We start from the raw sequence: 15526 nt of genomic DNA on the forward strand, positions 1-15526 counted from the left end.
GTCGCGTAACCAAACAAATTTGGCCATCACTGAAATCTCATAACCGAACAAAACTGATCATCATTGAAATCTCACAATGGATCAAAACCAAATGTCATTAAAATCTTGTAAAAGAACAAACATACCATATTGAGATCTCATAAACAAACAAAACCTTAACTGAAATCTCATAACTGAATAAAACAGACAACTTTGAAAACTTGAAAAAGAAGATAGAAAGCTGACCGTCTTTGCAAGTTCATGACACAACAAAACCAACTGACACTAAAAATTGACCATCATTGAGATCTCGTAACCAAACAAAACAACTGTCGTTAAAATCTTGTTAAGAGACAAAGCCGACCGTCATTAAAATTAGGCCATCATTGAAATCTCATTACAAAACAAAACCAAGTTTAAAATAATTTCAAACTCGACTGTCATTAAAATCTTATAACGGAACAAAACTGACCATCATTGAGATCTCAGAGTTGATCTGATTGTCTGAATATTTTGTTGTCACCCTTGTTGAGATTCATATGCTGATTGTTCATATCTGTGTTTGTCGTTGCAGTTTACAATTTAAAGTTTTTTTTTTTTTTGGTTTTTTTTTTAAATATTCAATCCTCTGACTCAGTGGTTCCCAACCTTTTTTACGGCAAGGCCCACCTCCTCTCTTAATCAACACGGTCCAACCCCCACCCCACAATTTTTTTTAATTCACAAAAACATTTGTATTTTAGTGGTATTGTTTCTTTAAAGAAACTTATGATGAAACATACTTTGCAGACATTCTTTACAACTTAAAAGTACTTACTTTGCTCAGTAATTCAGTCACTTAAATAAGCACTTAACCTGACATACCAAAAAAACTATGCGGATCCATTCAAAATGATTGACATATGTATAACATATAACACCACTGATCCTCTCAAACTTCTCCAAAACACTTTTGTTCAGCGAGCATGTACTGAACTCTTGTTATTTGACTATGCCAATATAAATTCAATATTTCATTCGAGGGCACCTTTAAAATCGTTTAGTGTGTTTCAGGCTAAGACTGTGGCTGAAGTCAGGTGTTGCTCTTGTGCATCTCTTTTTTCTGTTCTCTTCTTTTCTTCAGTGATTCTGCTTGGATTCTGCTAAGATGATTCTATAAATAATATATAAAGATTTTGTGGCTCAGATGAGGTCCAGTTTTGGTTTATTTCTTTGGTCTTGGCTGACATGAGGCTCAGATCTGGCAAACAGGAGCAGTCTGCTCCAAGTGCTACCGTTCCATGCCACATGTGGCCCAGATCATTGTACCATGCATGGCAGATGTAGGCTGGATTTGGGCCAGCACAAAGTTGCTATCTGGGTTGAATAAACTTCTTTTTCGTAAGGGATGGTAAAAAGAAAGCTACATGATGAATTGAATTGAATTGAATTGAATTGAAAGCATTTCTTGTCATTGCATTTATCGTATACAATGAAATTAGGAGCACTACTCCTGACTGGTATTGACAAACAAATATACAAATATGCAATATACACAGTAATTAACATATTATACCCCTTAGTGTATTAATCACATGGTTGTCTTGTTTTCAGAAGAAGTAAGTAAAAATTAAGTGAGTTTTTCCTTAAAACAAGCAAAATAATCTGCCAATGGGATAAGTCCTTAAATCTTATTTCAAACCAAAAACAAGACTTTTTGCTTACTTCCATTGGCAGATTATTTTGCTTGTTTTAAGAACTCACTTAATTTTGACTTATTTCTTCTGAAAACAAGACAATAATTTTTACTTATCTAGAAAATACTTCTTGATTTAAGAATTTTTAGATATTTGGACTGGAAACAAGACAACAAATCTAAGTAAGAAAAGCATTTTTTGCAGACTGAAATTTACCATGAAATCTTTGAATCTCCTTTCACGAACATACCAAGCATATTTCAAGATTTTCAGTTAAAGGGTTAATCCACCCAAAAATTAAAATTCTGTCATTTATTACTTACCCTCATGCCGTTCAATGACGTTCAATACCTTCTTTCTGTCATGATCACCAGTGAGAGTGCCCTTTCAGCCACTAGAGGGCACTCCATTCCGGACTCTCGTTTCCACCCATTGCATTCACTACATTACCCATAACGCACTCCCTGGACTCATTATCCCATGTTCATTGCACCAGCTGTTTTGTATCACATCATTAGTGTCTGTCTATTTATACCTGGTTTGTTTCTGCCTTTGTTTGTGGTTCTTTGTGTAATGTCACATACTTTTGTTCCCTGGTTTTCTGTTTTTGCTTTTTTACTGTTTTTGTATGGACTGACCTTCTGGATTTGGACATTTACCTGTTTTTGGACTTTGAGTTGGATAACCCATTAAAACGCCGCTGCAATTGGATCCGTCTGTTGTTTCTGTGTGTACCGTGACACTTTCATCTTCGGAACACAAATTAAGATATTTTAGATATTTGAAATCCGATGGCTCAGTGAGGCCTTCATAGGAATGCAATGACATTTCTTCTCTCAAGGTCCATAAAGGTACTAAAAACATATTTAAATCAGTTCATGTGAGTACAGTGGTTCATTATTAATATCATAAAGTGACAAAAATATTTTTGGTGCGCCAAAAAAAAAATAAAAATAATGACTTATAAAGTGATGGATGATTTCAAAACACTGCTTCATGAAGCATCGGAGCTTTATGAATTTGTGTATAGAATCTGCTGTTCGGAGCGCCAAAGTCACGTGATTTCAGCCGTTGGCAGTTTTTCACGCGATCCGAATCACGATTCGATAGGATGATTCATTTATGCTCCGAAGCTTCCTGAAGCAGTGTTTTGAAATCGGCCATCACTTTATAAGTCATTATTTTGTGAACTCACATGAACTGATTTAAATATGTTTTTAGTACCTTTATGGATCTTGAAAGAGGAAATGTCATTGCTCCCTATGAAGGCCTCACAGAGCCATCGGATTTCAACTAAAATATCTTAATTTTTTTGGGTGAACTAACCCTTTAATAACAACTTAAATTTCAAAATTGTATCTGAAACCTGAAATATAGCGTATATGTCGTATGGACAACTTTTATCACCATTTTATGGTAGTTTTGTATGCTTTTTGAAGCTTGAAAGCTGTCTCCATTCATTGCAACTGTACTTTAAAATTTCTCCTGTTGTGTTGGGTTTGGAGTGACATGATGTCATGGAGCGGACAGAGGACCCAAACGCAAAGGTACAGAAAACAAGGTTTATTTAGTTCAATAATAAACTCAGGCAGTCTGCCGTCCAAGGGCAGAAAAGACGTAGCTGGACGAAGATCTGGTAGTTAACTCTCTTGTAAAAAACATCGAATAAGAACTCGCAGCAGGCAGGTCATAGCGCGTAGACAGCCCCAGCAGAGACACACAGCACCGCGGCCAGCAGGTTACTGGACAGGAAAACAGGTGAGACACACTCGACAAGACAAACTTGACTTGACTAATGGATTTCTTGAAAATGAGTTTAACCAATGCTATCTCACAACCAATTTGTATATATTTCAAGAGGTGGCTAATTCGTACGATTTGTCTAAACCCCAGTGACGGATAGGTTTAGGGGCGGGGTTTGGGGTAGGTCATTCGTATGTATTCATACGAATTTATCAACTCATAAAATACGTACAATTTAGCAAAAACGTATGAAACAGGCCAGAAACAGGGTGACATTAAATAGCACAGGAGAAGAGAACAAAGAGAAATTGGTGCAATCACAATCAGCGAGCGCGCTGGCTGTGATTGCGAACAGGTGGACCAAGTGCAGGAACGAAGCAGGGGAAAGAGAGAGAGAGAGAGAGAGAGAGAGAGAGAGAAAACAAACCAAACTCATGACACATGAGGGTGAGTAAATAATGACATAATTTTCATTAGTTGGTGAACTATCCCTTTAATCAGAGTCTTTTGTTTATGCTTTACAGTGTTGATATATAATGTTCTCTGTTGTCCTGAAAGTGTACTTTTCAGAATCAGCTTCATTCATCTCTTCTTCATAATTGACCTCATCCTCATAATCACCATCTTCTGTGGAAGATTTTTTTTTCTTTCCTGCCTTTCATTTCTTGTTTTTGGTCTGCTCTGAGATGCTACACATTTCCATTATCATCTGTTATGCTTTAGATATCTCATCTCATTAAAGGGCTCTCGCTGGATTTTCTCCTAAGCATTTTAATGCTAATAATTACCTTTTTAAGATCTGCCTTTGAATTTATTTTTGTAGTTTCTTTGACTAATGCTTGCACTTTCTTTCCAAGAAAATGGTTTTTATCAGTGTATTAGCTTTAAAATGTCGTGGTGATGTGGACAGTACAAAGAGGCAGTTGCTATGAGACAGGTTATACTGCAGCAGAGCTCTTTATAAGTGTGCTGTGACAGGCAGGAATAATGCTGGGTTGAAAGTGTCCACTGAAGTTACCCCTGATGGAGTTGGACAAAGGTGCAAAGTAAGGGTTTTTATTCCTCTCCCACATGCGCTCTTTGATGGACTTGAATAAACTGTTCGTAAAAGTCCAGTTAAAGTGGCAGCCACTGTAGACATAAATCTTTATGCCAACTATTCGACCTCCTCAGATCACCTTTTGAGCCTTTGAAGTTTCCATCAGACATTTAGACAAAGAGTGATACAGATCGTGCCATTTTATCAGGCTCCAAAAGAAACAATGAAAGAGAAAATGAAAATAAAAATCAATAGATTCATAAATCATCATTCTTTTGACATCTTGATATGTGTTATGTTACTGAGTTGATTTCAGACTTTGAGTACATTATAGAGGAATTTAAGTCAGTGTGAGGAGATGCTTTGAGTTGACATGACATCATTGACACACATTGTCATTCTCTCTTAAAGGGTTAGTTCACCCAAAAATGAAAATTCTGTCATTAATTACTCACCCTCATGTCGTTCCACACCCGTAAGACCTTTATTCATCTTCAGTGTATCAAACAAACAAAGTCTCGTTTACTGAAATCATGTGACTTTGGCAGTTTGATACGTGCTTTGAACCATGGTTCAGAACGAAAGATTTGTAAAGCTTCATGAAGCAGTGTTTTGAAATTGCCCATCGCTAGATATTGTTGAATAAAGTCGTCATTTAGTTTGTTTGACACACAAAAAGTATTCTCGTCGCTTCATGACATTAAGATTGAACCACTGTAGTCACATGAACTGTTTTAAATACATCTTTTGTAGCTTTTTGGGCATCTGAAAGTGTTAGCTAATTGTCTTGTTGTCAATGCAGGCCACACTGAGCTATCGGATTTTATGAAAAATATCTTAATTCGTGTTCCGAAGATGAACAAAAGTGTGGAACGACATGAGGGTGAGTAATTAATGACAGAATGTTCAGTTTTGGGTGAACTAACACTTTAAACTAACAATCCTATCAGTATCAGTATAATCCTACTAGGGCATTCACACTGGCAGTTTAGTTCAAAACGGGGCACGGTTCGCATGAAAAATCGCTAACGTGAAAGCTGTCATGCGAACCCGGGTGCGCACTGGGGTACCGAACCCGAGACTACCTGAAGGAGGTGCACTGTAAAAAAATGACCGTGTTTTTAACGGAAATGCTACGGTGAAAAATGTTAATGGGTTTACAGAAAGTTTCCGTATATCCGGTGAATAACTGTAGATATAATGGTACATTTAATATAATTTTATGGTAAAATACCGTTAAATTTACAGTTTTTGAAAGTGAAAAATAACATTGTATAATTTACAGTGAAAAACCATAAACTGACATTCCCACAATTCCCTGCGTGACACTTCACATTTGATGTATTTTTGTTGAAATAACCGTTTCTTAGTTTTTTCTAATCAGTTATGGTACATTAGGGATTTATGTTACATCAAATGTGACATGTCACATTTTTGAAATTTCATATCTGTTATGATGGTGTTTAGCGTTTGAATAACACTGTGTGCACCTTATATATTTTAGTATTGTTCTCAGCTTGTGATGAACTTTGATTTATCATGTGACTCTCATCACGACTGTGATTGGTGGTTGTCAGAGTGTATTACAAAAGTACAAAACAGATTTAAGGTAAAGTTCTGGCAGCTGCTTTTTTTAACCGTACATTTTACAGGGATTTTTTTTTTACAGTGTGGTCTGAGTTCAGTTAAGCAACAAGGACTCAGGTGCACACTTGCACTTGCGTTTTAGCCAATTATAATATATTTACTAAAATAAAACACATGTAAGAAATGATAGTGTTGTTGATGATTTACCTTGGATTCGAGCAGAAGTGAGCCTGCAGTGCATTCGCGCTTTGCGAGTGCAATCAGAGTGGCAAATGAAAGGCAATCAGCTCTCTCTTCGAAATAGTCTGTTTGCAAACAGCGGGAAAACGTCTACATGCGACACACATACAGTGTCGTATACTCTGCTGCACACAATAGCAACAAAATTATATTAAAAAAAAACAACACAAAACCTGCGTTCTGTTTTCTATCATGCGCCGTGCACCTCTGCGATGATGACATAAGATGAACGCAAAAGCACCAGGGTTCGATAGAATCAGTTTGAGTGTAAACGTGTAAACACACTCTTAGCCCGGAATTTATATTTACTTAATATAAATATAATTACAATATACTTAAAATATTTAAGTTTGGTTGCATTACTTATAAAATATAAGTAAATTCTACTAATTTGTGGGTGTATTTGAATGTATTAATAAATGTAAGTTAAGTGCACTTAAATTATGAAGTTTTTCTCCTGACCACCCCTCCTACACACTGGTTTGCGGCAGGTAATGACGCCATTTTGTCGTGGTGTGTGTGAATTCAAGGAGCTGTTGATGAGCAGGAACATTTGTTTTGGCTGTTCTACAGACATTTTTTCCAAACATTTACCTTTTTATAGTTTTTCACCTAAGGAGAAAATCACAATTTTTAAGTGACCATCATCGAGGTCAGGGTTTGTATTAGTTGAGCACTTGACCCTTGACTTTTTAATATTAGATTTTGTTTGGGCAGTTTTAACTGCATTAAAACCAACCAGAAAAGCAAAGTTAAAAGATGATCAGGTGGTGTTGGTTATGTTTTCACATAATCATTATTTGATCTGAATCACTAAACACATTTAGAGCCCAATCTCTGAGTTAGATTTACATTATTTTTTTATTTATTTTTATTTTTATTTTTTTTTTTTACTTTATTTCGAGCCATAGAAATAAAAATATTGTACACAGAAAGATGAATATATTGTACAGTATTATACATTATACAGTATTATACATTATATTATTGATTTCAGCAGCACTGTGATTCTACAGCAGAAGATCAACTTTTACAATATAATTGTTTTTTCTTTAAAGTTGTCCTTATCACAATATATATATATATTTTAGGCACACACAGACATCAAGAATCAGCGTATGAATCTCAACAAGGTGACAAGCAACATATTCTGATAAACAGATCAACTCTGAACATTAGAAAACAAGCTACTAAAAAGTCAGCAAGAAAAACAGCAAAATTTAAATAGTGAGAATAAAGAAAATTACTAAGACAATTCAACTCATAATTTATTCATGAAGCAATGCATGATGGGAGGCATGGATGAATGAATTTTGATTGGTGGCAAGTTAACTTGCTTAGTACATTGAACTTAAATATACTATGTGTAATAACTACAAAGTAATTAATATTACAAAACATTTTAAGTTAAATGAACTTGAATTATTAAGTTCACATCACTTAATCATTACTTAATTTTTTTAGGGCAACCAGTTTCCTCAAATGTTTAAAGTAAATTCAACTTATTCGGGCTAACAGTGCAATTGTGCCCGGACTCGGACCACGGCAAATGAGCTCAGTGTGAAAGCCCCCCTCTATGACTTTCTTTCTCCTGTGAGAAAAAGCAAAACATTTTTCGACCTACCATTGTGCAATAAAACTCAGTTGGGTCCAAAACAACATTGAACCCACTGACTTTCATTCATCATATATGATGTCAGTGGGTTCAATGTTGTTTTGGACCCAACTGAGTTTTATATATATATACTTTTGTGTCAAATGAAAGTAAATGATAAAAGATTCTTCAGAAGAACAGTGCTATCCCAATTTAACCTCTTATTATCTACAAGTTATTTAACACACTGCAGCACCCTAAACATTTACTGTTTTTTTTTTCTGCCCTGTATGACCTTTTGATTTCCTGTCCATTGTCATTTTTCCATCATCCACTCCCTCCAGACTGAGCACTGTGCTGTATGTCACTAACATGGTGCCTTAATGGATTGTGAACATGAGGTAAAAGCTGAAAGCTGTTTTCGCTCTGTTAAACACTGAGGTCTTTTTAACCTTTTAAAGTGTCATAGGTCAGATCACATGCCCCTTAGAGCACAGAACAAATACACAAGAATTAAATATAAATTAAAAACATCAATAAAAACAAAACAAAAATAATGTAAAGTTGACAAAAAACAGAAGTTGCAATATTATTTATCTGTCATCCCAGAGACATATTCATCTTGATGTCTGGTTTCTATGAAGAAAACATTTTGTCTTTCTTTTTGTTTAGTTTGAATCTTCTTAATAAGGAATTCAACCCTTCTCTCCTCCTGCTGCTGGAAGAAAGAAGCTGCTACTTTCCTCCGAAGGCGTCGAGCGTAGATCTCCAGCGGCAACAGGGAGTAGCTGAACAGATAGAGGAACACCAGCGCCGTCACTACACTTGGGTTCAGCTTACTGGATTGGGCTTCACACACATTTGGATCAGAGTGAATGAGGGCTGCGTAATTTCTGTTGAAGTTGAACAATTCTTTCTGACAGTCTGAGCTAAAGATCTGGCAGATGCCATTCTCTGTTACAACCTGAGATGATTAAAAAGATAAAGGGGACAAAAAGAGAAGTGTTATTCATTTTCACAATAGTGGACATAACTAGGCTATTTACTTTCTTTAATGGAATATTTTCATTTTTGGAAACGTTTACTTAAAGGGTTAGTTCACCCAAAAATGAAAATAATGTCAGTAATTACTAACCCTCATGTCATTCTACACCTGTAAGACCTTCGTTAATCTTCAGAATACAAATTAAGATATTTTTGATTAAATCTGATGGCTCAGTGAGGCCTGCAGAGACAGCAGTGGTACTTTCTCTCTCAAGATCCATAAAGGTACTAAAAACATATTTAAATCAGTTCATGTGAGTTCAGTGGTTCTATCTTAATATTATAAAGTGATGAGAATATTTTTTGTGCGCCAAAAAAACAGAATTTCATAACTACGGAAGAGGATTAGGGCCAAGCAATAATAAAAAAATAAAACCATCTCGAGATTAAAGTTGTTAAATTACGAGAAAAAAAATCATTAAATTTTGAGAAAAAAGTCGAGATAAAATGTTGAGAATAAAGTCATTAAATTACGAGAAAAAAGTCGTTAAATTACAAGAACAATTTCGTTAACGAATTTGTTCTCATAATTTAACGACTTTTTTCTCGTAATTTAATGAGTTTATTCTCAACATTTTATCTCAAAATGTTGACTTTATTCTCAACATTTTATTTCGACCTTTTTCTCGAAATTTAACGAGTTTTTTCTCAAACTTTAATCTTGAGATGGTTTTATTTTTTTATTGCTTGGCCCTAATCCTCTTCCATACATAACACTGCTTCTTGAAACTTCTGAGCTTTACGAATCAAATCGGTGGACCGGAGCGCTAAAGTCACGTGATTTCAGAATTTCAGTTTGGCATTTTGATACGCAATCCGAATCACTGATTCAACTCAAAAGATTCATAATGCTCTGAAGCAGTGTTTTGAAATCTGCCATCACTAGATATTGTTAAAAAGTCATTTTTGTTTTGGCGCACAAAAAATATTCTCATTGCTTTATAATATAAAGATAGAACCACTGAACTCACATGAACTGATTTAAATATGTTTTTAGTACCTTTATGGATCTTGAGAGAGAAAGTACCACTGCTGTCTCTGCAGGCCTCACTGAGCCATAGGACTTAATCAAAAATATCTTAATTTGTGTTCCTAAGATGAACGAAGGCCTTACAGGTGTAGAACGACATGAGGGTGAGTAATTAATGACATTATTGTCATTTTTGGGTGAACTAACCCTTTAATTACATTTCAGAACAAACAAACAAAAACATTCAGTTACTCATCATTTTGTGAAAAAATCTAGACCTGCTCTGAAACGTATCTTTTGTTTCAAGTCAGTGATTCGCCAAGGTGAGTGCCAAGGTCACGTGATTTCAGCAGTTTGACAAACGATTCGAATCAAAAGATTCGAGCAGTGTTTTGAAATCGGCCATCACTAGATATTGTTGAAAAGTAATTATTTTGTTTTAGTTTTTTTGGTGCACAAAAAGTATTCTCATCGCTTTATAATATTAAGGTAGAACGACTGAACTCACATGAACTTTTAAATATGTTTTTAGTACCTTTATGGGCACTGAAAGTGTAAAATAACTTGCTGAGCCATCTGATTTCGTCAAAAATATCTTAATTTGTGTTCCAAAGATTAATGAAGGTCTTACGGGTGTGGAACGACATGAGGCTGAATAATAAATTACATTATTTTCATTTTTGGGCGAACTAACACTTTAAGCTTGAACGTTTACATAGCCTACCCCTTGCAGAATCTGCAAAATGTTAATTATTTTAACAAAATAAGAAGGATCATAAAAATTGCATGTTAATTTTTATTTAGTACTGTCCTGAATAAGCTATTTCACATAACTTAACAGATGTTTACATAAGACAAAAAAAAAAAAAAAAAAAAAAACCCAGCTGAATTTATAAAAATGACCCAGTTCAAAAGTTTACATTCCCTTGATGCTTAATACTGTGTGTCATTACCTGGATGATCCACGACTGTTTGTTTGTTTTTGTGATGGCTGTTCATGAGTCACTTGTTTGTTCTGAGCAGTTAAACTGAGCTCTGTTCTTCAGAAAAATCCTTCAGATCCTGCAGATTCTTTGATTTTTCAGCATCTTCTGCATATTTTAACCCTTTCCAGCAGTGACAACAGAACTATTAAAAAAGGTTCAAACATTCACTGATGCTCCAGAAGGAAACACGATCCATTAAGAGCCGGAGATGTAAACTTTTTTAATTGGATGAACAGGATAAATAGTACTTTTTTTTTCTTCTGGGAAACAGGTAAGCATCTTCTGTAGCTTTCAAAGGGCAGTACTAAATGAAAAAATATGATCTTTAAACAAAATAAGAAAAGCTTGCACATCATCCTCTTTTTCAAAAGTTTTCACCCCCCGACTCTTAATGCATCGTGTTTCCTTCTGGAGCATCAGTGAATGTTTGCAGATTTTGTAATAGTTGTGTTTGAGTCCCTCAGTTGTCCTCAATGTGAAAAGATCTCAAAATCATAAAGTCATTGTTGGAAAGGGTTCAAATATGTAGAAGATGCTGGAAAACCAAAGAATTTGCAGCACCTGGAGGATTTTTCTGAAGAACGTGATCAGTTTAACTGCTCAGGACAAACAAGGGAGAAAAAACATCACAAAAACAAGTAAACAGTCATGGATCATCCAGGTAATGACACACAGTATTAAGAATCAAGGGTAAGTAAACTTTTGAACTAGGTTATTTTTATAAATTCAGCTATTTTCTTCTTTTTGTCTTGTGGACTGAATCTGTTATGTGAAATAGCTTATTCAGGACAGTACTAAATAAAAAAATAACATGCACTTTTTATGATCCTTCTTATTTTGTTCAAACGATTAACATCTTTGCAGATTCTGCAAGGGGTATGTAAACTTTTGAGCTCAGCTGTACATGTTAGTAAGATGCTTATGTGCTTATGTTAATCAGTTAATGATAATAATTAATAAACATGGCAGAATAAGCTTGAATCTTCTAAATCCTATATGTTTAAGAGATTGTAAAATGCATTTTGAGCAGGAGCCTTGTTATCAAAATGCAATAAATAAATGAAGTAGGCTATTGATGAACAATATTGTCTTTATACACTAGTATTTAATTACTTCTTGTACATTTACACTAGTAGAAATTTAAAAGGAACGCATCTTTTCATTGGAGTTCTACTTCATCAGTATATCTGTATTATAAGGAGAAACTGGTGGAGTGCATTACCTTGAAGTTGACGTTGATGCTGATGTTGGTGGATGGCATGTTGGAAATCCAAGGACCACCTGATTTCACCAAGTAATACAAGAAATGATCCAGCACTATCAAAAAGATTGTTATTAACAGATACGAAGTGATCACCATGGCAGGAGGCAGACATTTGAAAAGTTCCCTTTTAGTTATTTTGAAACTGGTGGAGTTTACTCCATTTTTCACATCCTTTGCTTCAACCACAATCCCTTTTTCGACAGCTTTGCTCCTGAGCCCTCCTGTGATATACGTGTTGTCAAATCTTACAGATGTCAAATAAGAGCGAAGGTACATGACGGACTCTGTAAACAAATAGAGAACAAAAACAGCAGCAAAGATTCTGCTGAATAGCAGCTTCAGATCCTGTACTTGACTTTTAACTTCAGAGAAATCCTCCTGCACTCGCTGACTCAAGAAATGCAACTGTCCCTTCACTTCTGAGACATTAATATTTGTGGTGTGATCAAAATCACGTAGTGTTTGCATTAAACTGCTGTCCACTTGCTCCTCTGCGTTCCTGACTATATTGTCCTTGATGGTGTTGATAAGCTCTGAGCTGCTTAGAAGACTTTGAGAGAGTTTTTCTGATGCACATTTCACAACATGTGTTAGAGTTGCAATGTTGGCAGCCATGTTGGGTAGAACGTACAGCACTACAATCATCACAGATGTGGATAAGAGCAGTTTACGACCCTGTCGGGTAAACAGTGTCGGGAAGATTAGCGTGAAGGCACATCGGAACGGATGGATGAGAGATGACAGGATAAACACAGCTGTGGCATAGATACCAACTGCAACCAACGCCGTCTGGACGTCATATTTCAAAAGGTCTATGAGCCAGTGGAAAAGTAGTGAGGCTGTTACAGCAGCCATCAAGAGACAGAGAACAAGTAGAGAGAGCAGATGACGTGCACTCTGAGGAGTCGGAGAAGAGTAACACAACCAGAGCATCTCCATAATGCTCCTCGCTGAGGCTCTAACAAACACATAAAGAGATGGAAGGAAAGAGATTATCCATGAGTATATAAAGGATGGAAAATATTTATCTCTATATGAGAACTAAATTAGTCAGTATAGCATAATAACATATAGCCTGAAAGTGCATTTTTATGGAATGGTATGCAAAAAAAGATCCCTGAAAGATATCACTTAAATATTTGTCTGAAATATCATGCCGATCTTTGTGGCAGCGCTACAAACTGTAAAAAAAAAAGTGTTTGCAGGTCAGGGTTATTTGAAGTGCAAATCATGTTGTCAATCATTTTGTGTGTTGCTACATTTGTCTGTGTTAGGGGCTGCTGTTCACATTAATTTTTTGCATTCCACTGTCCCAGCTAACAGAATTTTGTTATAAGAACATTCTCTAAATATTCAGTGTTGGTTCTGGGAATGTAAAAAATGTCAAGTTTTCTTGACGTTAGAGGAATGTATTTTATAAGGTATAATGTTCCTCAAACGTCGTTTCAACTTCATTTTGATTAACAATTCAACATTCTGGGAACATTGATTTGTAACATTCCAAGAACATGAAAATGTCCAGTAATCTTGATGTTAGAATATTTTAATTATTTGTATTATTATTTTGTTATTTATTCATGAAACATTCTTTCAGTCATTAAAAAACCTGCTGTGAACAAGCACTTAAAAAAGAGAAATATGTGCACATATCACATGACTCCATATTTTCTTCATTGAAAGGTGCTTTTTTCACTTGTTTGTAACCATTTAATCTCCCACAAAAAAATATGAGTCACCATCACTGGCAAGTAAAGAAGTATTTTTAAGTAATTTATATATCATCAAATGTTTTAGAGAAAATAACAAAAAACTGTGTGTTGCCTCAAGGCAACATTGTACCATAATGGAATCGCATAAGGCCATACAGCCATAATAGGTTTCAATACAAATGTATCATATTTGTAAGGAAAAGAGTTAGAATTATGTAAATATGTTGGCATTTTCACATGATTTTGTAATGTACTTATAAGAATACTAATTCACATACTATATCTGCATATATTATGATCTGCACATTTTCTATAGCACTTCAGAAAGCTATAAAACACAGATAACACTGGCGGTGGATGAGGGTGATGATGAGGAGTTAATGAGGAAGATGAAATCATAGGGAAAATCCGTCAGGGAGAGACTGAGGGTGAGAGAGAAGATGGAGATGAGGATGAAGATGGATATGATAACTTAATATAATAACATAAAGATATGATGGTTTGGTAATACTTGCGTTCCACTATGGTACAATGTTGCCTGAGGGCAACAGCTGGATATAAAATGTTACTTTTTATTAAATATGAAACTTTTAATACATTAAAAGCTAGATAAATATGTTTGTTTAAGCGTCTAGTTAAATAAATGAATGTTTTAAATAAATATATTTCTTTTTTCTACATGAAAATGCCAAATGTTTAAATTTTTCCCTTGTGGTACAATGTTGCCTCAAGGCAACAAACTTATAAAAATTAAATAAATTAAAAAATTATGAAAATGTTTATTGATATTGTTAAAGTGTCCAATTTTAAGCAGGAAAAACAACACAAATATTTTTTTTCCGCATTGATATCATATTGCGTACCATAGAGGGTTAAGTTTAATTCAGTCATTTGTCTGTTATTAAAAGAGATACATTGATCTGCTTGATCAATGCAGAAATGTTTTCTGAAAACACATGCAATTGTTGAAAAAGAAGCACCTCAACAAAAGTAAAGGGTCAAGAGCCCAACTAAGTTAAATGCTGATCTCCATGGTGGTGACCTCATTTTCAATAAGACATCAAACCTCAGTTAACTCTCAATAAGAACTTCTGTAAACATCTTACAGAAATAAAGTCAGTCTGGTTAAGTACATTTCTGATTTTTTTTTTTGGCATAAAAGAAATATATAATTTTGACCCATACAATGTATTGTTTGCTATTGCTACAAATATACCCGTGTGACTTATGACTGGTTTTATGGTCCAGGGTTACATATTACATGATGTTGTAATGAATTGCTATAGCAAAATGCTAAAATGCTAAATTTAACAATAATACTATAATATACACACTGTAATATAAAGTGAACTGTAAACTAGTCTTTTTCCACTGTCATTTTCACAATATATGCTTCTCGCTTGATTATGGAGCCATATCTCTTTTATAATTGTAGAAAATATTGACATACCTGAGGGAAGACAAAGAGAGACTGTAGTATCTTAAGGGCATCATTACTGTTGTTTAAAAGGAAGCTTGAAGATGATCATGGATTTATCTCAACATTATAAGGTTGCTCATTACAAAGCAAAACTCATATTGAGCTGGGCACCAAATACACCCATATATATATGCACCCAATCCTATGACTCTGAGCTGGATGCTGAACACACATGCACACTGACTCATTCAGTTGCTCAGATTCACATGAGACCC

General features: G+C 34.9%; 1 protein-coding gene across 2 annotated transcripts; it reads right to left on the reverse strand.

Annotated features, from left to right (window-relative positions):
* Positions 1-8066: 8066 nt before the first annotated feature.
* On the reverse strand, positions 8067-15388 carry ocstamp (osteoclast stimulatory transmembrane protein). 2 transcript variants are annotated; one of them, XM_067393756.1, is made up of 3 exons: positions 15282-15388; positions 12081-13080; positions 8067-8822 (listed from the first exon to the last, which is right to left on the reverse strand). In XM_067393756.1, the coding sequence occupies exons 1-3, from the start codon at positions 15323-15325 to the stop codon at positions 8448-8450; spliced, it is 1419 nt and encodes a 472-aa protein (XP_067249857.1). In that variant the 5' UTR covers positions 15326-15388; the 3' UTR covers positions 8067-8447. The 2 variants fall into 2 exon arrangements, with proteins under 2 accessions (XP_067249857.1, XP_067249858.1); XM_067393757.1 differs by having other exon boundaries at positions 12081-13072; positions 15282-15386.
* Positions 15389-15526: the final 138 nt, after the last annotated feature.

The sequence above is a fragment of the Chanodichthys erythropterus genome, chromosome 9, assembly GCF_024489055.1.
Source record: "Chanodichthys erythropterus isolate Z2021 chromosome 9, ASM2448905v1, whole genome shotgun sequence".
In the NCBI taxonomy this organism is placed as follows: Eukaryota; Metazoa; Chordata; class Actinopteri; order Cypriniformes; family Xenocyprididae; genus Chanodichthys; species Chanodichthys erythropterus.